General features: G+C 43.3%; 1 protein-coding gene across 2 annotated transcripts; it reads left to right on the top strand.

The window, feature by feature from the left end:
- The first annotated feature begins 3476 nt into the window (after positions 1-3476).
- On the top strand, positions 3477-23634 carry EEF1AKMT2 (EEF1A lysine methyltransferase 2). Of its 2 annotated transcripts, none has more exons than XM_066239942.1 (6): positions 3477-3635; positions 4742-4807; positions 5346-5460; positions 14177-14284; positions 16435-16651; positions 23245-23634. In XM_066239942.1, the coding sequence occupies exons 1-6, from the start codon at positions 3538-3540 to the stop codon at positions 23337-23339; spliced, it is 699 nt and encodes a 232-aa protein (XP_066096039.1). In that variant the 5' UTR covers positions 3477-3537; the 3' UTR covers positions 23340-23634. The 2 variants fall into 2 exon arrangements, with proteins under 2 accessions (XP_066096039.1, XP_066096040.1); XM_066239943.1 differs by having other exon boundaries at positions 3521-3656; positions 5346-5464.
- Positions 23635-24068: the final 434 nt, after the last annotated feature.

The following is a 24068-nucleotide window of genomic DNA, read 5'->3' as shown; positions in this document are numbered from 1 at the left end:
GTGCCTTGAACGGGCAAGCCCAGGGTTTCAAACCGGCGACCTCAGCATTTCCAGGTCGACGCTTTATCCACTGCGCCACCACAGGTCAGGCCCATTTTTTTATTGATTGATTTTAGATAGGAAGGGCGAGAGAGAAAGACAAGACAGAAACACTGATCTGTTCTGTATGTGCCCTGATGGGGGTTGAACCAGCTACCTCTGCATATGCGGACAATGCTCTAACCAACCGAGGTATCGGCTAGGGTGCAAACCATTTTTTATTTTTGCCAATAAAATTATTAGTGTTAAAGTCCAACATTTGCCATGCTCAAGGACGAACAGAGGGAGATGATTTAGGCAATTGTCTGATTTTGGGTTTGATAGAGAAGCAACATGATGTGATTTCAATTTCCATAGGACAGGTCTGACTGCGGTACCAAGAATATGGTGCCAGCCCTGGCCAGAGCTCAGTTGGTTAGAGTGTCCTCCCCATATGGCAAGGTTGTGGGCTCCACTTCCGGCCAGGGCGCATATAAGAATCAAACAATTAATACATTAATATGTGGAACAATAAATCGGTGTTTCTCTCTCCCTTTCTAAAAATCAATTAAAATAATAATAATAATAATGTAGTGCCAGAGGTGGGAGAAGGCGGTATTACAATAGTCCGGACCTGGGATGACGGTGGCTTGGGGGTGATTAGAAGTGAATGGTGGTGGCAGGGGAGGCAGTAAGAAGCGATTAGATTCTGGGTACAGCCTGACCTGTGGTGGCGCTGTAGATAAAGTGTTGACCTGGGACGCTGAGGTCAGCGATTTGAAACCCGGGGCTTGCCTGGTCAAGGCACATATGGGAGTTGATGCTTCCTGCTCCTCCCCTCTTTTCTCTCTCTCTGTCTCTTCCTCTCCTCTTTCTACTATGAATAAAGAAAATCTTTAAAAAAAGATTCTGGGTAAAGGTAATGTAAATTTAGTAGAAAATAACAGAAAGAGGATAATAAAAAGAACATAATAGGTAAAAGTAAAAATAAACTATAACAAAATTAGGAAAAGAAACTCAGGGAAGGAAGTCATCTTCCTAATCATTATTCTTCAATTTGTTCCATCTATTTGGTTCAAAACTGGGCTCTTGATCTCCTGCAAAACTCTTACCACACTCTTTCCAAGCAAACAGAACTGTTTTCTGACTGTTGGGCAGGACAATCTTGGAAGCATTTTGACACCCACTTTGATCAGTCAGTAGTCTTCAAATGTGTAAAAATATATGGCTCCAGTGAGCTGTGAGTTTGAGTGGCCCAAAGGAAGGCAGAGCAGTGGTGACAGTATTGAAAAATGTCCCTGAGCCCTCAGACCAGGAGGAGACCAGGAGGAGGTCTGGGGGGAAGGGAGAGAGATGGACAAGAAGGATGTTCTGCTTTGGGTGGTGGTAGGGTGGTCAGGGACCAATGGAATAGAGAACACAGGGAAGACAGGATATGGGCCATGTAAGACAGTTCAGTTTGCAACAGGTTGAGTTTAATGTAACAAGGGACATCTAGGCGACTGAAATAAAAGTTGAGAACTGAGGATAGAGGGTGAAATTGGAAGTCATTCGTGGTAAGAACGATAGTGAACATTTGCTGAACACTGATTACATGTAAGGCTCTGTTCTAAGCTCTTTACACGTACAGTCTACTGACTTATTTAATCCTGCTAACAACCCTCGGAAGTACAGCATGATCAATCAAGAGAGGTAAAGAACGGAACTGGAGCCTTGGCCTGCCAACTAGGAGGTGTTGAGAACTCTTCAAAGCACAGTTTCGGAGATGGTGTAGGTGTGGAGGGTACCATGCTGCAGGAATTGGGAAAGTGAGAGAGAGAGAGAGAGAGAGAGAGAGAGAGTCAGGCAACCCAGAGAACTTGCAGAGCCTGCCTCCTGCCTCGTGTAACAGGCACCTGTGGGAGGGACTGTGTTCCTTGGCACATTCCAGCTTTTCCCTGGTGATGAGTAGCTCTGCTAGGACTAAGCTTCTCCACCTCCCACCAAGAATCCCTGTTGCCCTGGGTGATCAGAGGTGGTGCCCCACACAGCCTTCAGGACTAAACAGCCAGAGTAATCCTGGAGCCAGAAAAGGGACTCTGTATAAACCGTGAGTTTTTCCAGGGCTCCATACCAACAAGTGTTTATAGCATTCATTGCACAAAGCAAAACCAAAAGTGTTGGCAGGCCATCAGATTGCAGATGGCCTTATCTTTCATGGTGCTTCTCAATTATAACCTAAAGCTTTTTAAGACCCACTCAGTCACATTCAAGCTTGCTTTCTCTCGCATCTAGAGTCTAGAAAAGATGAAAACAACCATTTGCCCAGGGCAGCACTAATTGGCTGTGGCATCCGGTCGTTTTATTACTCTGTAATAAGGTTACTTACGCTCTTTCGTGGGTGCTTTAATCACTACACACATGGACTCCTTTCTGCCTTTTATCGTATTCTATCGCCGGTGGTTGCCTGAAGATCTTAGGACATCTTGTCTAGGAGAAGATGCACATTCCGTCTGACCGGGGATTCCTGGGAACTGGAAAGGCAACTGTTGAGGCTGTTTACCTCTAGGGACTCGGTCTGTAGAGTCAACAGAACGTGGCCTAGGAAACATTCCTTTTGGTGGGAAGGCAGCCTCGCTAGGGACCTTTGAGGTTCTTGCCTTCCACCAGTATTTCATTACTGCTACAGAACGACCCCCGCCCCCAGACCTTCGGTGCTGTCAGATCTCTCACATTATACTGCAGAACTACCAGCGGCATCCAGAGCAAGAGGCAGAGGAAATTTCAAGTGCACTGGTAGGGAGCAATCTCGTAGGACAATTAGCATCGGTTTAGGGCCAGGAAGGTCACGAAACTGACCACGGAGGCCAGGTGCTTGGTGAGGGGCCGAGCTGAGACGGGCATGGCTCTTACTTGGTGACAACCTTCTCTCTTCCACAGCCCTCTGATTCCCTTGCTTGGTGTATTTTGGGGTGGGGTGGGGTCGTAGGGTCATTTGTCCGGGCATACACATTCCTTTGTCCCCCTAGTGACGCCCCGTCAGAAAAGGCCGGACTGTTATTTTCAAGGCAGAATCCCAGTCACAAATGGAATTAGTCGGAAGCCAGATAATGATTCCCAGACCTACCCACAACGTGGAGACAGATGAGGTGACTTGTGCATTTGGGTTGGGCAGCGTCGGCTTTAGGTTTTTAATGTGGCTTATCCACCGCCTGGCTTTTTCCAAAATGCAGTACCTTAAACAGTTTCTTACAAACAGCAGTTCTCAAATATAGAGGAGCTTTGGCGAGCAGGTCGAGGAAGGGGGTGCTTGATGCAGGGAGCGGGGGAGGGAGGCTCAACTCAGCTCGGGTCGATCTGAGCCTGGGTTTGGGACCCTGCATTTGGGATGAAGGCGGAGCCCTAATCCAGCGCGGGCCGGGAGTAGTAGAGAGGTCGGCCTCCCACTGCCTAGAGGCGCCCCCACACGCACGCACACGTTCTCTCTGTCCGCGCCACATCTCGGTGGCAGCCACACGGTGGTCCGGGGCGCGGAGTAGGATGATCGCGGGCAGAGGGGCCGAGGTTGCGGCGCGGTCCCGAGAGAGCAGTCCCGGCGCGGGTGGCTTTGCGCCGTCGGCGCTCGGGACCCGAGAGCAGTGAGTGTGGCCCAGGGCAGGGTGAGCGGCGCTGGCCGGAGTGCGCCCCGGGGTTGGGGGCCCCAGGGGCCTCGGAAGATGGGGAGAGCCTGGGGTGCGTGGTGGGAGGAAACCGGAAGGGCCGCTTTGGGCAATGGCAAGAGGGGGTGGGAGGCGCGGAATCCCGAGGGGCCACTTGTGTGTGTGTGTGTGTGTGTGTGGGGGGGGGGAATGAAGAAACATTTCAAGGGGTCGACCTCTGATTTGGTTCCGTGGGTTTCGGGAAGGGCTCTGCAGACCTAATAAGGTGGATGCAGAAACTCAGGCTTCCATTGGGTGCTTCCGTGCTTCATGCCTTTAGGGGTCTTGAACTTGAGGGGCAGGCTTGGGGACCCGGGGGGGTGGGGTGGGACTGAGGAGGAGGACTAGTGAGCGAAGGTAAGAGGCCGGGCCAGATCCCCCTGGGCCCAAGGAGGGAGCTCCGAGGGACGGGAGCGCGGAGGTGGTGAGTTGGCTTGGGGGAAAGTGGGCTGACCTACAACAGCTGCTCAGGATGTAATGAATTAATCGGCGAAGGAATGACTGTGGGGAAAGGAAGAGATGAGATGATAACTTGGAGGGGCGAGAGGCAACAGGGATTCTAGAGAGAGATGATGTAGGAAGAGAAGGTAAACTGGTGGTGGGGGAACCGGACCTACAAGAATGAGTGCAGTCTTAAAAAACATCCTGTAAGCAGAGTTTCTTTTTGGTGAGTCCCAGTGTGAGTAACCACTGCTTTGGCGGATTATCCTTGATTCTGCCCATTTTAAACGGAAAGTTTGGATTTGTGTTTCGGATTAAGGGATCCTTGATAAAATATTTCTTTGTATTTTTTTTAAGCTAAAACGTAGCATTTTTGTGTGTCAGGTATTGTTGTAAGTGCTTTACATGTGTCAATTCTTAATTCTGCCTATGTCTTTCATTTTTTTTAACACAAAGATATTAAGAGATTTGAGCTATGTGCATTTATTGATTGCACTAACAGTGTTTTAAACGTCTATCATAAATCTTTGTAATATATGAGGAACCTACATTTCATTCATAATGCAGCTTAACTCAAGAATCTTGCTTTGCATTTGATTGTTTAGTTGGGATGCTGTCTATGAGAGAGAACTGCACAATTTCCAAGAAAATGGAGATGTAGGAGAAATCTGGTGAGTTACAAAAAATAGTGGAATTATGATCCAGAACACCGTGTGTGTGTGTGTGTGTGTGTGTGTGTGTGTGTGTGTGTATCTGTCTATCTTTTAAGTAGGTATCCCAAAAGAAAGATGGCCTGAAAATCTTGGCAACCTTGAATTGTTTCTGGCTTTAGTGGGTAGATTTAAAGAACCTCTCTCTTTTAATGGGCCAGACTTAAATTTGGTGATAATATTAGGAAATTATTCTCTTCCTTTAATTGTCCTTTTTAAATAAGGTTTAACATTTTGAGCCAGCAATGTGAACAAGTATTAATGCTGATGCAGAGAAACATAAATGCGTAACATACCGATCTGATCTGTTCTGTTCTATTCTTGGGTGTGTTTTTATTTTCCCTAAATAATAGTAGAGGTAAAGCTTTAGCAGTCACAAATAGTACCTTTTACTTCCAGAAAAGCTTAATTGAGCATATAGAATAATCTGCTCAAATGGAATATAGTTGTAACCTTTGCTCTATATCCCTCTATTTAACTGATTCTCTGTTCCTAACAGGTTTGGGGACGAGAGTATGAATCGACTAATAAGGTGGATGCAGAAACACAAAATTCCGTTGGATGCTTCAGTACTTGATATTGGAACTGGAAATGGTGCCTTGCTGGTTGAACTTGTTGGTACTTTTAGAATTCATGTGTCGCGTTAGAACCAAATTTTAAAATGAAATTTAAAATACTTGGCATCGAGGATACTAACCATCTAAATCTAAAGTAGTAAAGCAGTCATACCACTTCCTTTGAGAAGTTACGTGGTACGAAAGGGAAGCTGCGTGGATGGTGAGAAGAAGCTAAATGAGAGGTCAGGGGATCTGAGTCCTGGTCTTGGCCCTTCCCACTATAGCCTTGACCTTGACCAAACTGCTTAATTTTTCTGGGCTTTAATTCTTTCCAAAGGTTTTGGCTGGGTGATTTCTGTTGGTTTCTTCTAGTTCAAAACTCCAGAAATCTGTGTGTATAAGAGGAAGATAACTTTCTGCACTTCTAGAAGGGTATATATATCTTATCTTAGGTGAGCATATGGCTTGAAAAGAGTATTTTGACTGTGGAACTGAGTTTTGATGCAGGTTCTGTTACTGGCTATGCCATCGCTGTTGTGTACCCTGTCATGTGTCCATGCTGTGCCCTGTGCTGGGGAGGAAGGCAGAGACTTAAGGCTTCATCCTGGATCAGGGGTCCCCAAACTACGGCCCGTGGGCTGCATGTGGCCCCCTGAGGCCATTTATCTGGCCCCCGCTGCACTTCCGGAAGGGGCACCTCTTTCATTGGTGGTCAGTGGGAGGAGCATAGTTCCCATTGAAATACTGGTCAGTTTGTTGATTTAAATTTCCTTGTTCTTTATTTTAAATATTGTATTTGTTCCCATTTTGTTTTTTTACTTTAAGATATGTGCAGTGTGCATAGGGATTTGTTCATAGTTTTTTTTATAGTCCGACCCTCCAACGGTCTGAAGGACAGTGAACTGGACTTCTGTGTAAAAAGTTTGGGACCCCTGTCCTAGATGGCTTCACTGTCTTCATCTAGATGGTTTCACTGTCTTCACCTGTGAGGGTATATACATAACAGTGAGATTTCTTGAGCAACTACCACATGCCAAGCTTCATGCTGGTGGGCACTGGCAACATGAAAATTTAGACCTTGTGCTTGAGTTGTTCACAGTATTCTAGAGCAGTGGTCCCCAACCTTTTTTGGGCCACAGACCGGTTTAACGTCAGAAAATATTTTCACGGACCGGCCTTTAGGGTGGGACAGATAAATGCACAAAATAAAATTATGCAACTGGCGTAAAAACTGTGGTATTTTTATTTTTATTTTTTGTATTTTTCTGAAGCTGGAAACGGGGAGGCAGTCAGACAGACTCCTGCATGTGCCCGACCGGGATCCACCCGGCACGCCCACCAGGGGGCGATGCTCTGCCCTATCCGGGGAGTCGCTCTGTTGTGACCAGAGCCACTCTAGCGCCTGGGGCAGAGGCCAAGGAGCCATCCCCAGCACCCGGGCCATCTTTTGCTCCAATGGAGCCTGGGCTGCGGGAGGGGAAGAGAAAGACAGAGAGGAAGGAGAAGGGGAGGGGTGGAGAAGCAGATGGGCGCTTCTCCTGTGTGCCCTGGCCGGGAATCGAACCCGGGACTTCCGCATGCCAGGCCGATGCTCTACTGCTGAGCCAACCGGCCAGGGCCAAAACTGGTATTTTTAAATATAATTGTCGAACTTACGAGACAAGCGTCAAGAGTGAGTCTTAGACGGATGTAACAGAGGGAATCTGGTCATTTTTAAAAAATAAAACATTGTTCAGACTTAAATATAAATAAAACGGAAATAACGTAAGTTATTTATTTTTCTGCGGACCGGTACCAAATGATCCACAGGCCAGTACTGGCCCGTGGCCCGGGTGTTGGGGACCACTGCTCTAGAGGATGGAGTGGCATATAGATAAACAGTTTATGGCCTGGCCTGATGTGTGTCATAGCAGATATACTGAGTGTAGAAGGGGCACTGATTAATTTTGGGGAAGAGGGACAGGAAAGGATCTGAGTTAATGTCCAAGTTGGGTGTAAATTGTCTGAGCAGGATGTGGTGACTGAGTGTGGTGTAAAGTGAGAATTTCTTTTTTTTTTAACGTTTATTTATAGATTTTTAGAGAGAGAGGAAAGGAGAGAGAGAGACAGAGATGACAGGAACATTGATCTGTTCCTGTATGTGCCCCGACCGGGGATCGAACCGACAACCTCTGTGCTTCAGCATGATGCTTTAGCCAACCAAGCTATCCGGTCAGGGCAAGAGGGAGAGAATTTCAAGCAGTGGCAGCCATAGCGAAAGGCAGGACGGTTTGTGGCAGCCGAGCATGCTCTGGGCCTGTACATAATTTGGTAAATTAGAATGTAAAGTGTATGTGTGGGGTGGACAGAGGTGGGAATTAAGTTAAAGTTAGGAACCATGTCACAGTATGCCATGCCTAAGAGCTTAGATTTTTACTTTTAAGCTAAGGGGGGAGGGGGAGCATGAAAATGTTTCAAACAGTGGAATGAAATTAGAAAAATTTGTAATAAAGTTTTTTGAACTGTTGAGGTATATAGTATGTATATATTAAAGAGAACAAATCAAAAGACACAGTGTATTATCACAAAGGGCACACACCCATGTAACTGCCTCACTGGTCACGGAGTAGACTATTAGAGCATTTCAAAGTTTCCCTTGAATTCCTTACCAGTCTTCTCTAAATTACTCCCTCTTCCTCGCTAAAGGAAACCACTGTTCACTTACCTGGAACCACAGGGAGTTCTAACGTCATAGATTCATTTGCCTGTTTTTTGAATATGTAAGTGGAAGTCTTTTCCAGTGTCTTTCACTCAGCATTGGGAGAGATTCACTTGTGTTTCTCAGGCAGCAGCAGTTTGTTGACATTCACTGCTGTAAAAGATTCCTTTGTACGATGATATCTGAGTTTTATTTACTCATTCTGTGTTTGCCTGTAGATGCTTTCAGATTTTAATAGTTTACTTAGCAAGGTTAATGATTTAACCTTTGAGACTTATAGTTTCACTGTAGATTCTTTGAGATTTTTCTACATATATATATACATATATATATGTTTATAATGTACAGTGTGAGTGATGACAGTTTTATTAATTCCTCTCCAACCATTTATAACTTTCTCCCCCTTGCATTGGCTATGAGGTCCAGTAGAATGTTGAAGAGCAATAGTGACAAAAGGCTTCCTTCTCCTTTTTCTCCCCTTTCAGAGGATGCTTTCAATATTTCACTGTTAGGTATGAGGTCAGCTTATAAGTCTGTTTTGTAGATAACTCTGTCATTAAGGAAGTTTTCTTCTACCATTTATTGCTTAGAGAGAAAGAGAGAGAGTATGTGTGTGTGTTTAATGAATTTTTTTGTGTGTGACAGAGACAGAGGGATAGATAAAGACACAGGAAGGGAGAGATGAGAAGCATCAATTCTTCGTTGCAGCACCTTAGTTGTTCATTGAATGCTTTCTTACGTGTGCCTTGACCTGGGGTGGGGGCTACAGCAGAGCGAGTGACCCCTTGTTCAAGCCAGTGACCTTGAGCTCAAGCTGGTGAGCCTTGCTCAAACCAGATGATCCCGCACTCAAGCCAGTGACCTTGGGGTTTGAACCTGGGTCCTCCACGTCCCAGTCCGACGCTCTAGCCACTGCACTACCGCCTGGTCAGGCTGTTTCATGAACCTTGTTTAGCAAATGTTTTTCCTGTATCTGTTCAGATAATTATATGAACTTTCTGCTTTAGTCTGTTCATGTTGGTGAGTTACAGTGATTATTTTCAGATGTTTATGCAACTGCAGTGATTTTGCTAGGTATGTAGTAATATCTTATGGTTTATTCTTATTTCTCTGATGACTAAATATGTTGAGCATATTTTTGTATGTGTTTGACTATTCCTCTATTCCTATTTTTTGTGAATTGCTTGATTAAGTTTTTTGCCCAGCCAAAAACTGGGTTGCCTTTTTCTTACTGATTTATAGGAATTCTTTATATTTCTGTATATGTTGAATTCTGTGTTGCAAATACCTTTATCTAACCGATGGCTTTGTCTTTTCACTTTTGCAATTCTGTCTTTAGATGAACAAGTGTTCTTAAATTTTACTGACATTTAATATATAGTTTTTAAAAATGACTAGTGTTTTTTGAATATCGTGAAGTAAATTTTTGTCTCCTGAGAGTCGTAAAAACATTTTCCTTTGTGTTCTAGAAGTTTTATTGTTTTCCTTTTCGCCCGGAGGGCCTGATTAGCTGTGTGTGTTGTGAGGTGGATAAGATAACCCAGCACTGTTTATGGAAATGTTCCTCTTTCTCACCACTGCTGCTCTGTCCTATGTCAAGTAATGGAGTACGTTCAGGTCTCTTTCTGGATCCTCTGCCCTATTCCTTTGGGTCTGTTTGCCTATTTTTACGCCAATGCAACCTTGTCCTAATTACTAAAGCTTTATAAATCTCCCTATGTGGTTAGAGTAAGTTCTACAACTTTGATCTTTTTTCAACTATTGTCTTGGGTTTGGCACTGTTAGCTAGCTCTTTGCATATTTATTTAAATTTTAGCATCATCCTATCTTTTCAGAGAAAAAAATCCTGGGGTTTTGATTAGGATTGCATTGAATTTATAGGTCAATTTGGGGAGGATTTACATTGTTATACTATTGAGTCTCTGAATTCGTGAACAGGATGCATTCCCCCATTTATTTAAATCTTTATTTTCTCTCAGTAATATTTTATAGTTTTCCCTGTAGATATCTTGTATATCTATTCTTCGATCAATTACTAGATTTTTTGTTGTTGTAATTGTTACTATGCTTTTAAAATTTTATTTTCTAATAGTTTACTGTAGTATATAGAAGTACAACAGACCTTTTTTTTGTGAGAGAGAGACAGAGAGAGGGACAAACAGGAAGGGAGAGAAATGAGAGGCATCAATTCTTTTTTTTTTTTTAATTTTTTTTTTAAATTTAATACAGAGAGAGGAAGGGAGTAAGGGGGAGACAGAAGCATTGATCTGTTTCTGTATGTGCCCCAGCAAAGGACTGAACCAGTCACCTCTGCATTGCAAAACAATGCTCCAGCCAAGTGAGCCATCCAGCCAGGACGGGAAGCATCAATTCTTCATTGCAGCTCCTTAGTTGTTCATTGATTGCTTTCTCATATGTATCTTGATGGGGGGGGGGGGGGCTACAGCAGATTGAGTGACCCCTTGCTCAAGCCAGCAACCTTGGGCTTCAAGCCAGTGACCTTTTGGGCTCAAGCTAACAACCACTTGGTCATGTCTGTGATCCCATGCAAAACCCAGTGACCCCACGCTCAAGCTGGTGAGCCCACACTCAAACCAGATGAGCCTGGGCTCAAGCTGTTGACCTCGGGGTTTCAAACCTGGGTCCTCCACGTCACAGTCTAACGTTCTATCCACTGCGCCACTGCCTGGTCAGGCTATACTGGTCTTATATCTAGTACTTTGCACTTTAGTTCTAATAATTTATATATTATTTTGGGTTTTTTAAAATTTTTATTTATTCATTTGAGAGAGAGAGAGAGAGAGAGAGAGAGCAAAAGGAAGGAGGAGCAGGAAGCATCAACTCCCATATGTGCCTTGACCAGAGAAGTGCAGGGTTTTGAACCAGTGACTTCAGCATTCCAGGTCAACACTTTATCCATTGAGCCACCACTGGTCAGGCTGAGGTGTGTTTTTTTTTGTTGTTTTGTTTTGTTTTTTTACAGGGACAGAGAGAGTCAGAAAGAGGGATAGACAGGGACAGACAGGAACAGAGAGAGATGAGAAGCATCAATCATCAGTTTTTCGTTGCAATACTTTAGTTGTTCATTGATTGCTTTCTCATATGTGCCTTGACTGTGGGCCTTCGGCAGACTGAGTGACCCCTTGCTGGAGCCAGCGACCTTGGGTCCAAGCTAGTGAGCTTTTTTTTTTTGCTCAAGCCAGATGAGCCTGTGCTCAGGCTGGTGACCTCAGGATCTCGAACCTTGGTCCTCAGCATCCCAGTCCGATGCTCTATCCACTGCGCCACCGCCTGGTCAGGCTGGGTTTTTTATATATACAATAATGTCATGTGTAAATAGTAGTTTTATTCTGTTCCAGCCTCAATATTTTGTTTATTAAAATGCTGTCTACAATGTTGAATAGAAATTGTATAGACAGCTGTGTAACATTGCCTGTTATACAAGAAAAGCTTCTATTTCACCATTAAATATGTTAACTGTAGGTTTTTAAAGTATTTATCAGACTGAAGACATTCCTCTATGTTCCTAATTAAGAGTGTTTAATCATGAGTGAATGTTGAATTTGATTAGTTGCTTTCTTTGAAATCCATTGAGACGATATGATTATTTTTCTTCTTGATTCTATTAATGTTAAATTGATTTATTTGTTGGGGAGTGTCTTCAGTTTTTGTAATTGGCATTTTTATTGAGATAATTTGAGTGATTGAGTATTCAATGTTGAAAGCAATCTGTGTTCTTGAAGTAAACCAAGTGTAATTGTGGTGTATTGTCTTTTTCATGTATTGGATTTGCTTCTGTACTATTTTGCTTTGGATTTGTATAGCTTCAAAAGAGATATGCCAGTAATTGTCTTTACTTGCAGCTTTCTTATTCTTTTTTTTTGAGTCTTTTGAGGGTCTTCTTCCTTTTTTTTTTTTTTTTTTTTTTTTGAGATGAGAGAGAGGAGAGACAGAGAGAGAGAAGGGGGGAGGAGCTGGAAGCATCAACTCCCATATGTGCCTCGACCAGGCAAGCCCAGGGTTTTGAACCGGCGACCTCAGCATTTCCAGGTCGATGCTTTATCCACTGCGCCACCACAGGTCAGGCTTGAGGGTCTTTTTCAAATGTCAGTTTTCCCCCTTTGTTTTAGTCATTTATTGTGTTCTTGAATGTCTGCCTATTTTTTACTGAGTGCCAGAAATAACTTGTTGGAGATATATATATATATATATATTTTTTTTTGAAAATTGTTGGAGATATTTTAAGGCTTTTGATGATTGGTCTGGAAACCTGAAACACCTGTTTATGATTTTTTATAAGTTCTGCTGGATGAATACACAGGCATGGGAGAAGAGGGAGTTAATTAGGGTCAGTTATTAGAATCATCCTTTGTTCTCGGTCTAATAGAGAAGGCATTGAGGGAAATGGTGGAAAAATGAACACCTCGGAGAATATGGAGTGAGATAGCTGAAAGAGTAGGAGGTTGGCATAAAAGAAGGATTGGACCTTAAGATTAAAAATAAAAATAATGAAAAGGTAGCAAAATACTCTGGAAATAATTGGTGTGTACTTCAGTTTAGATTAGGAATCGTTCACCTAGGGCTGAAAAGTCTAGGTAAGTTTTGATGATAGATGGTATTGGAGTTGGTTTAATTCTGAAGGAAGTAATCATTTAGGAGATTGTGAAGAGCAGGAAGGGAATTTCAGGCTATATTGTACTTTGCAACTTCTTCTTCAGTTATACTTTGAAATGACCTTTAGCCTGATTGGTCTGGAGTTTCAGCGTAGTCAGTGGAGGTGGAGTGAAGGTCAGAAGCCCTAATGTTTTGCCACAGGTGCCAGGCTCCCTTAGGTGGTTCGTGTGGCTAATCAAGGGCTGGTGCTACAGCTGTGGTCTCAGAACTCTTTGACGTCCAGGGAACTTCCTTCCACTCTTTGGAGGAAGAGATCTCACACCTATGAGATGGGGCCACACCTATAGGTCTATTGGAATGAATAAAATATTTTTTTGTAAATGTCTATTGGAATGAATAAAATATTTCAAAAACAGCAAATACTATACACATGTAAGGTGGTTAATAATCACGTGGCTATCAGAGGGTTGCATAATTTATTTATTTATTTATTAAAAATTTTTCTTTCAAGTTTTTTTTTTTTTTTTTTTTTTACAGAGACAGGGACAGACAGATAGGAATGGAGAGAGATGAGAAGCATCAATCATCAGTTTCTCGTTGCGCGTTGCGACTTATTTGTTCATTGATTGCTTTCTCACATGTGCCTTGACCGTGGGCCTTCAGCAGACCAAGTAACCCCCTGCTGGAGCCAGCGACCTTGGGTCCAAGCTGGTGAGCTCTTTGCTTAAGCCAGATGAGCCCACGCTCAAGCTGGCGCCCTCGGGGTCTCGAACCTGGGTCCTTCCGCATCCCAGTCCGACGCTCTATCCACTGCGCCACCACCTGGTCAGGCGCATAATTTATTATTATACTGAAGGCACTTTTAAAAACCAAAAACCACCTGACCTGTAGTGGTGCAGTGGATAGTGTTGACCTGGAACACTGAGGTCGCCAGTTCGAAACCCTGCACTTCCCTGGTCAAGGCACATATGGGGTTAATGCTTCCTGCTCCTCCCCCCTTCTCTCTCTCCCACTCTCCTCTCTAAAATGAATTAAAAAAAAAATCAAGAACCTATTTCATATGCTTTAATTTATTCATGCAGCTTAATTGTGCTAAGTAAATGGTAACAGATTTGTGTGTGAATTAAAGCATGTCAACATCAGAAGTTAATACTACCTTTTTCTGCCCCAGGGCAGAAATATTGTACATGTGTTCTCATTATCTTTGAGAAAATGAATTTTCTTTGAAAAGAAAAATATTATAAAAGCAAATGAATTGTCACATTCTATAAGTTTAAACCTTTAGTTTCTATTTTGATTTTACAGTAAAATGTAAATTTTGCAGATTATTCAATGGTATACATTATTTGATCTATTAAAAATAAAGCTGTCTTAGTCCTGAAGGAATATTACAATTCATAGGCAAACTAGTATTTTAAAACTTGTTAAAGCTAAAGTATAAAATTACTTCTCTGTCTTTAGGCAAAATTTGGTTTCTCTAATATTACTGGAATTGATTACTCTCCTTCTGCGATACAGCTTTCTGGAAGTGTTATAGAGAAAGAAGGCTTATCTGGCATTAAGTTGAAGGTAACTATGATTTATATTACTATAACTTATTTTTCTTTTTAATTTTTAATTTCAGTGAGAGGAGGAGAGGTGGAGAAACAGACTCCTGCATGTGCCCTGACTGGGATCCACCTGACAAGCCCACTAGGGGGCAATACTCTGCCCATCTGGGGCTGTTGCTCCGTTGTGCAGCAATCAAGCTCTTCTTAGCGCCTGGGGCAGAGGCCTTGGAGCCATCCTCAGTGCCCCAGTTGAACTTGCTTGAGCCAATTGAGCCATGGCTGCTGGAAGGGGGGAGAGAGAGAGAGAGAGAAGGGGGAGGGGTGGAGAAGCGGATGATCATTTCTGTGTGTCCTGACTGGGACTTAAACCAGGACATCCACACGCCAGGCTAACACTCTACCACTAAGCCAGCCGGCCAGAGCCTTATTTTTATTTCTAATAAAAATTATAAAATTCAAATGTTTCTAAAGTATATCAATCATAAACAATCCAAAATGAAACATTTTTAAGTAACAAAATTTTTAGTCTAATCAGCTTGGGGAAGTTATTTTCTTTCTCATTTACAAGTGTGTTCATTCCCTACTCTGCCCTCCTTGTGTAATCTTTAGAAAAATTTTTACACACTGATTTTAGAGATAGAGAAAGAGAGTGAGAGAGAGACACCAATTTGTTGTCACACTTATTTATGCACTCACTGGTTGATTTTTTTTATTTTTTTTTATTTTTCTGAAGTGAGAAGTGGGGAGGCAGAGAGACAGACTCCAGCATGTGCTTGACCGGGACCCACCCGGCAAGCCCACCAGGGGGCGATGCTCTGTTGCAACTGGAGCCATTATAGCGCCTGAGATGGAGGCCATGGAGCCATCCTCAGCACCTGGGCCAACTTTGTTCCAGTGGAGTCTTGGCTGTGGGAGGGGAAGAGAGAGATAGAGAGAAAGGAGAGGGGGAGGGGTGGAGAAACAGATGGGAGCTTCTCCTGTGTGCCCTGGCTGGGAATCAAACATGGGATTTCCACACACTGGGTTGATGCTCTACCACTGAGCCAACTGGCCAGGGCCCACTGGTTGATTCTTATATGTGCCCTGACCAGGGATCAAACCCTCAACCTTGGTGAGTTGGAATGACACTGTAACCAACTGAGCTACCAGGCCAGGGTTTCCCCTTGTGTTTGGAACATACACAGATAATACTTAACTTTGAATTAACTAGATCAAAAAGTTAATAAATGCAGAAAGTAGGATAATGCCACCAAAGAATACTCAGTTTATTATATGATCTGTGAGGAGATGTCTCTTGCATTTATATTTCTAGTTTAGTCATCTCTGAGCTCAAGAACTAAAAGCCCATGTTGCAATGTATAGGAACATAAGATTGACATTTTTAAGTCAAACAGTAAGGGAGTTTTAGAAAACACACTATTAAGTTTGTATGAATAATCATCAGCTAACTGCATAATTTCTTTTTCAAAGAAGCTTTTTAGAATTAAGTTCATTGGCATATTGTGAATATTTTATGAAATTGGGTAGCTCACTATTTCATGTGCTTATACTGTCAGTGGTTATTGAAAATGAATGAGATGCTGATATATGACTTTCAAACTCTGAAGTGAATGATATTTATAAAGTTAAGTAATTGCAGCTTAAATAGCCATATAATTTCTTAAGTTTTATGCCATTCGTTATATCTGTTAGTTGTTTTGTAAGTTGCTGAGTCAGGGCAAAAGAACCTTAGTTTACCTTTTTACCTTAGGTCATAGAATGCGTAATCTTAACTAAAAATTATCTTATTTCCAGTGACCTGTTTGAGTTCCAGATAATTTCTGTCATTTTTAAGAGTATGTCAAACACCGTACTTTTCCACAGAAATAACTGTGACCTCTGTAAAACGCTGGTGTCATGAGGCAGTACACCTGGCTTTGATTAGTTTCCCAATTTGCAGAGATTCGGAATGTCCAGGAAATACTGTCAGCCCCTTACTAATCCCAGCTCTAATGATCTGGGAATGAAGCATGTAAGAGTTAGGTATAAAGTTGAGAACACATTGGTTCCATGTAAAACGCCATTGTAATAAATGGGTACTTTTATCTGTAACTTTTTACAGCTTGTCACTTACATTCAGTTAAGGGTGTGTGTTAATTGTTCTCACATAGGCATTGATTTTTAATATAGGTAGAAGACTTTTTGAATCTTTCCACAGAGATGTCTGGATTTCATATTTGTATTGACAAAGGGACTTTTGATGCCGTGAGCCTTAATCCTGACAATGCAATCGAGAAGAGGAAGCAGTATGTGAAATCTCTCTCCAGGGTGTTGAAAGTGAAAGGCTTTTTTCTAATAACCTCATGTAATTGGACCAAGGAAGAGTTGCTAAATGAATTCATCGAAGGTAATTGGCTATATGTTGTTTGTGCACTTTCTTCAGATTTTAATGCACTTAAATAGGTTTTTCCCCCCTTGGTGTTATAGTGTTTTACTTTCCTATTTGTGGGAATTGCCTACTTTTCTTCTCTGTTAATAACCTTGGTAATACTTTTTTTTTTTTTTGCATTTTTCTGAAGCTGGAAACAGGGAGAGACAGTCAGACAGACTCCCTCATGCGCCCGACCGGGATCCACCCGGCACGCCCACCAGGGGGCGACGCTCTGCCCACCAGGGGGCGATGCTCTGCCCATCCTGGGCGTCGCCATGTTGCGACCAGAGCCACTCTAGCGCCTGGGGCAGAGGCCACAGAGCCATCCCCAGCGCCCGGGCCATCTTTGCTCCAATGGAGCCTTGGCTGCGGGAGGGGAAGAGAGAGACAGAGAGGAAGGTGCGGCGGAGGGGTGGAGAAGCAAATGGGCGCTTCTCCTATGTGCCCTGGCCGGGAATCGAACCCGGGTCCTCCGCACGCTAGGCCGACGCTCTACCGCTGAGCCAACCGGCCAGGGCCAACCTTGGTAATACTTTTAACTGTACATGCAAAGCACAAAGAAGTAATATTGGTTCAGATCCAGTGTTCGATTTAAAAGTTCCCAAGAAATCCTGGCAGTTAAGTACTAAAATTTATGAGCCTAGCCTGACCTGTGGTGGCGCAGTGGATAAAGCGTCGACCTGGAAATGCTGAGGTTGCCGGTTCGAAACCCTGGGCTTGCCTGGTCAAGGCACATATGGGAGTTGATGCTTCCAGCTCCTCCCCCCTTCTCTCTCTCTCTCTTTCCCTCTCCTCTCTAAAAAAAAAAAAATGAATAAATTAAAATTTATGAGCCTATAAAAATTAAGTTCTTTATTTAAGCTATCCAAACTGTTACTTAGAACCAAACAAAGAAAGTGCATGTATTGTGCTTCTGACTTTAGTGTACTGATACGCTGGTAATCAATCAGTAATAATGCAAATGGAAGTAGTAATATTTAAAGTCTTACATGATGAGCATTTTAATTTTATAGATTCTTTTTATGTCTTTCTAGTGGTCATTTAGATATTTAGGATTTGTCTTATTCTTTTCATTGTATTTATATTTGAAACAATTATTTAATATATTTAAATTAAAAGTTTTTAAAATTTACTGATTTTAGAGAGACAGGAAGGGAGAGAGAGGGAGAGAAGAGGGAGGAGAGAGAGAGAGAGGCACATTAATCTGTTCCTGTATGTGCCCTGATCCAGGATCGAACTGGCAACCTCTGTGCTTCAGGATGAAGCTCTAACCAACCAGGCCTTTTGGCCAGGGTGGAACAAGTTATTTTTAACAATGCACAGAAACAAAATATAGAGACTTGATTGTAGAAATACTGCCTATTTATTCTTGAGGAAATCTCAACCTTTTTCAATATTTTTGGTGCAAGACAAGATCCTTTTTTTTTGCCCCCCAGCAAAGTGTAATAGGTACAATGTCTACTGGTGGATTTTGTCAGAATTGAGAATTGATGCTTGTACACAAATATTTTGAGTTCTTTAGCATACTGTTCCTGCATGTTTTCAGGAATATTTTACCTGCCAGTTTCTTCATGCAATGCCAGGCATTTCTGGGAAATTACCTTGAGAATCTATAACGAGATAGTTGCTTGGTTTCCTTAGAATCCTTTCAGATTAGGATTACATTTTTAAAGGAATGGGAGGAATTTTCAGGATGGAGTATCATTAAGCGAAACGGTACTAAGTTTGTGGTTAAGTTTTGGACTCTCAGTTGTCACAAGCTAATGAGAAATTAATGTATAGCAGTCGGACGCACACTTGATCTTCGAGTTGGCTGTCTTGGTAACGAGGGGTGCGGCCGCAGGGGAACACAACATGTGGCCTTTGCGTGCTGGCAAGGGCTCTGGCTGGTTATTTAATGTAAAACCTGAAGTGTTTGATGCATGAAATGTGAGCCTGTAGCTTCATTATGACTGCCTCTGGAAATCAAGATTTATATGTGATTTATTGTCTTTTCTTTCGTGCCATTAGTTTTATTATCTTCCATGTTTAATTTGTTTCCTTTGGAACTGTTGGGGCCCCATCCATAGCCATAGTCTTTCTCTCTCCCCAAAGCCTGACCATTTTAATAAATGCCCAGAGTGACACTGGGTAAGAGCAAGAGCGAGGTCCCTTCCTGGTTTTTAAGTACAGGTGTTCTCTTTTACCCCTGGAACCACCAGACAAAAACATATATGTCTGTTTTTGATAATGAGGAACAGACTTCAGCCCGGTAAAGAGTGCTTAAAAATGTGTCTGTGTCTGAGAACTGCTGAGTAAATTCTTTAACCCGTGTTCAGGTTTAGAGCTTAATACGAAATTTAAATAAGTGAAATGTTACAACAGGAAATATTAAAAGAAATCATTACATACACCTAAAGACATTTTTTAGGTATGCCTCTCTCAGAAAATGATTTTGGAGTTAGAGACAGACACTGACAATGCAGTGCCATGCATCTCTGCGGAGAGTCTTGTCACTAGCTTCTTAAGGTCACCTCCTTGGTCCCTTCTGCATAGGGCAGTGGTTCTCAACCTGTGGGTCGCGATGGCTTTAGGCGACCCCTGTGTTTTGGTCGTTCGACCCCCGCCGGGGTCGCGACCCACTGGTTGAGAACCGCTGGCATAGGATGAAGCTTGCTTTGCCAGTCTTTTAAGTTCTTTTCTTTTTTTTTTTTTTTCTTCATTTTTCTGAAGCTGGAAACAGGGAGAGACAGTCAGACAGACTCCCGCATGCGCCCGACCGGGATCCACCCGGCACGCCCACCATGGGGGGACGCTCTGCCCACCAGGGGGCGATGCTCTGCCCATCCTGGGCGTCGCCATGTTGCGACCAGAGCCACTCTAGCGCCTGAGGCAGAGGCCACAGAGCCATCCCCAGCGCCCGGGCCATCTTTTTGCTCCAATGGAGCCTTGGCTGCGGGAGGGGAAGAGAGAGACAGAGAGGAAAGCGCGGCGGAGGGGTGGAGAAGCAAATGGGCGCTTCTCCTATGTGCCCTGGCCGGGAATCGAACCCGGGTCCTCCGCACGCTAGGCCGACGCTCTACTGCTGAGCCAACTGGAAGTTCTTTTCTTATTTGAAACATAAATGTTGATAAAAGTGTTGAAATCAATCTTGCATTTTTCGTTTGTAGCCCTATTTATGTAATCATTTTTTTTGTATTTTTCTGAGGTTGGAAACGGGGAGGCAGTCAGACAGACTCCTGCATGTGCCCGACCGGATCCACCCGGCATGCCCACCAGGGGGCGATGCTCCGCCCATCTGGGGCGTTGCTCTGCCGCATTCAGAGCCATTCTAGTGCCTGAGGCAGAGGCCACAGAGCCATCCTCAGCGCCTGGGCAAACTTTGCTCCAATGGAGCCTTGGCTGCGGGAGGGGGAGAGACAGAGAGGAAGGAGAGGGGGAGGGGTGGAGAAGCAGATGGGCGCTTCTCCTGTGTGCCCTGGCTGGGAATTGAACCCGGGACTCGCGCACGCCAGGCTGACGCTCTACCACTGAGCCAACCGGCCAGGGCTTATGTAATCATTTTGTGTCATTTGTTTCGGTGAGGATTACTTGAACATTTGCCATATATTAGGATGTTATAACTTGACGTCCAAGGAACTTGGCTTTTTTATAACTACTGTATCAAAAAACCTGACTACAAAAGTAATCCAGCTTTATTATGAAAAGAAAATTGAAAAATATTAACCCTAACACATAGCGTGGAGATGAAAATAATTAAAATTATTCATTATCTATCTCTGGAATACAACCACTCTTAATATTTTGGTGTATTATCTATTGAAATTTAATAACTTCAATCTTGTAGGGTTAGTCCTGTGAGTTAAGAGATTAGTTCTGGAAAATTCACAGACAACTCCCATTTTCTCTTGAAAATTTTTATAAGGAAATATTTTAATTGTAAGTAAAATTTCAAAAACAAATATAGGTGTTTACTCCTGTATCCACCACAGCGGCTCCATTTTCCAGTGTTAAAATATATCGTGTTAGCCCTGGAGGGGTAGCGTGGGTAGTTGGCGCGTAGTCCTGGCGCGTGGACGTTGCCGGGGCCATTCCCCGGTCGGGGCACATACAGAGCAGCTGATGTTCCTGTTTCTCTCTGTCCCTACCTCTCCAAACCAACCAACCAAACAAAAAATATATATGTCGTGTTATTAAATGGCCTGTCCTTTGGAAAATTTTTCTATGATCAGTTTGTAATGAACATTTTAATATTTAGTTATTTCTTAAATTTGTTGGTTTGATTAAGAATATGAATTAGAGTGTCTAATGAAACAAAGTATTAAAGACCAGTTGATATAATATATATTCCTTTTAACATTTTTCTCTGTGTATAAGAATTTTATCTTAGGTCAACTCGAGGCATAGGAACTTAGCAAATGAAGACACCCTGAAAGGAAATAAATTTTCTGAATAACCCATCACTGAGGGAAACTTGGTTGATAAGCATGACTTTCCTGCCTTATGTCTTATTTTTTTTTTAATTTTTTAATTTTATTTATTCATTTTAGAAAGGAGAGAAAGAGAGGGAGAGAGAGACAGACAGAGAGAAGGGGGGGGAGGAGCAGGAAGCATCAACTCCCACATGTGCCTTGACCAGGCAAGCCCAGGGTTTCGAACCGGCGACCTCAGCATTTCTAGGTTGACGCTTTATCCACTGCGCCACCACAGGCCAGGCCTTATGTCTTATTTTTAAAAAAAAACAAAATAAAAAAAGTTACATTTCCATTTTATTTTATAGCACAAGGAAATGCCACATTATCCTATTTTTATTTTTACAAAACCCCTGTGAGTTAGGGACTCAGATGTCTGGAACCCCTTGCGCAGAAACTGAGGGTCCTGGTTAAGGTCACTGGGTCAGGATGTCTTTCACCTACTGAGTACTAGAGCTGGGACTTGAATCCAGGACTTTTGGGTACAACTGATTTTTGTTTGTTTGTTTTTTTGAGAGAGAGAGACAGGAACATCAGCTGCTCCTGTATGTACCCTGACTGGGGAATCGAACTTGCAACCTTCACCCTCCTGTACTACACACCTAACTGACTGAGCTATCTGGCCAGGGCTTAACTTCTTATTTATTTTCAGAGGGACGGAGAGAGGAAGGGAGAGAGAAAGGTGGGGGAAGGGAAGTATTTGTTTCACTCAGTCATGCATTTTTTGGTTGCTTCCTGGGTGTGCCCTGACTGGGGATGGAACCTGCAGCCTTGTTCCGGGACAGCACTCTTAACCGACTGAGCCAACTGGCCGGGGCTCATTTGTTTATTCTTTGAAACCACACTGTGCTACTTTGAAAGTTGGTAGTTTCTTGTCTTCGCAGACCCTTCATTCGTGCAGTTTGGGTCTTGGTCTTTGGTCACAAACTTTCTTTGTGTGTGTGGTAAAATGCAGGGGGTGTGCAAAGGTAGGTTAAAATAATGATAAATAATATAAGAATTAATACATAACGACACGAGAATAAACTCTGTTTTGCATATTCATAACTCAGCCTACTTTTGCTCAGCCCTGTCTAGATAATGCGAGGGTCACACTGAACCGTTCTGGGGTGTCCAGCCCCTGGCGCTGGGGGCAGCTGCCGCCACCATCGTCTCCAGACCTCTGTCCTCTCACAGATTCGTTCTAATTTCCACATCATTTAACCTTTCTGTATTAAGAGTTTTGTGTGTGTGATGTGGATCAATCACATTTTAAAAAATATTTAAGACTTTATTCATTTTAGACAGGAGAGAGAGAGGGAAGGGAGGGGGCGGGGGGAACAGGAACCATCCACTCCCATATGTGCCCTGACTGGGCAAGCCCAGGGTTTCAAACCAGCGACCTCAGTGTTCCAGGTCGAGCTGCTATCCACTGCGCCACCACAGGTCAGGCCTCACATTACTACATGTAAAGCACTCAAAACAGTACCTGATATATGGTGAGAACTCAACACATGGTAGCTGCCTCCTAGTAGGCTAGAGGAGAGAGAGGATTGAAGAGATGGTAAATAGGAAGTGAGGAAATGGGGGATGGATGAGCAGAAAGCCTCTTCTGCAGTTTGTTTTCGGTCCTGTTTGTTCCTTGTTTATTTCAGAGTGTTCTGGGGTGTGCACACACATTGTTCTTCAGATGTAAATGCACTCACAGTTCAGTTTCACATTGCATAGTCTAATAAAGGGTTTGAAAGTATAGCATTGCCTGACACAGGCAGTGGCGCAATGGATAGAGCATTGGACTGGGATGTGGAGGACCCAGGTTCAAAACCCTGAGATCGCTGGCTTGAGCCCAAAGGTTGTTGGCTTGAAGTCCAAGGTCACTGGCTTCAGCAGGGATTCAGGCACTCTGCTGTAGCCCCCCCCCCCCAAGGCACATATGAGAAAATAATGAAGAACAAGGAGCCACAACAAAGAGTGCTTCTCATCTTTTTCCCTTCCTGTCTGTCCGTATCTGTCCCTCTCTCTGTCTCTTTATCTCTCTCTGTCGCACACGCACACGCACACAAAGTACAGAATTAATATAATCTTCTCGTAACCACGGGATTTAATCCCTAATAAGAGTATTTGAATTCTATCCAACAGGATTTGAACTTTTCGAAGAGTTGTCAACACCCAAGTTCAGCTTTGGAGGCAGATCTGGTAACAGTGTAGCATCATTGGTTTTCCAAAAAACGTGAGACTTTTCATTGGACAGATTCAGTTAGCCTTCGGAAAGAAGTTCTACATCAAAGTTAACCTGATGCAGAGAATGCAAGAGCAAATAAAGGCTTAGTAAGTACACAGGATGCACATGTTGAATAGATGGGAAAAAATCATGAGCTCGTAAGTGGCTGGGTTTTAGAGATCAACAAAGAATCATTTTCAATGTTCTTTTGTATTTGGAATGCCAGTATTTTCCTTTTTGATTAAGAACAATTTCCTGTACCTGCTGAACAGTTAAAAACTTTAAAGCAGTAAATGAATTTACAGAAAGCACGCATTTTTGATTTTTGTACCGTGGTAAAATTGAATTGAATATAGCTCTGTATTGGCCCTGGCCGGTTGGCTCAATGGTAGAGCGTCGGCCTGGCTTGTGGAAGTCCCGGGTTCGATTCCCGGCCAGGGCACACAGGAGAGGCGCCCATCTGCTTCTCCACCCCTCCCCCTCTCCTTCCTTTCTGTCTCTCTCTTCCCCTCCTGCAGTTGAGGCTCCATTGGAGCAAAAGATGGCCCGGGCACTGGGGATGGCTCCTTGGCCTCTGCCCCAGGCGCTAGAGTGGCTCTGGTCGTGACAGAGCGACGCCCCGGATGGGCAGAGCATTGCCCCCTGGTGGGCATGCCAGGTCGATCCCGGTCGGGCGCATGCGGGAGTCTGTCTGACTGCCTCCCTGTTTCCAGCTTCAGAAAAATACAAAAAAAAAGAAATA

This window comes from Saccopteryx bilineata, chromosome 7 (assembly GCF_036850765.1).
Source record: "Saccopteryx bilineata isolate mSacBil1 chromosome 7, mSacBil1_pri_phased_curated, whole genome shotgun sequence".
NCBI classification, from domain to species: Eukaryota; Metazoa; Chordata; class Mammalia; order Chiroptera; family Emballonuridae; genus Saccopteryx; species Saccopteryx bilineata.
Note: the sequence above shows the minus strand (reverse complement) of the source record. Positions and strands in the feature narration are given on the sequence as shown.

Bases quoted from the DNA above. Each gene is read 5' to 3' on its own strand.
- EEF1AKMT2 (XM_066239942.1), top strand. From the start codon at position 3,538: ATGATCGCGGGCAGAGGGGCCGAGGTTGCGGCGCGGTCCCGAGAGAGC. The intron at 3,636-4,741 runs GTGAGTGTGGCC...TTGATTGTTTAG, and splicing joins GCGCTCGGGACCCGAGAGCA to TTGGGATGCTGTCTATGAGA. The intron at 4,808-5,345 runs GTGAGTTACAAA...TGTTCCTAACAG, and splicing joins GGAGATGTAGGAGAAATCTG to GTTTGGGGACGAGAGTATGA.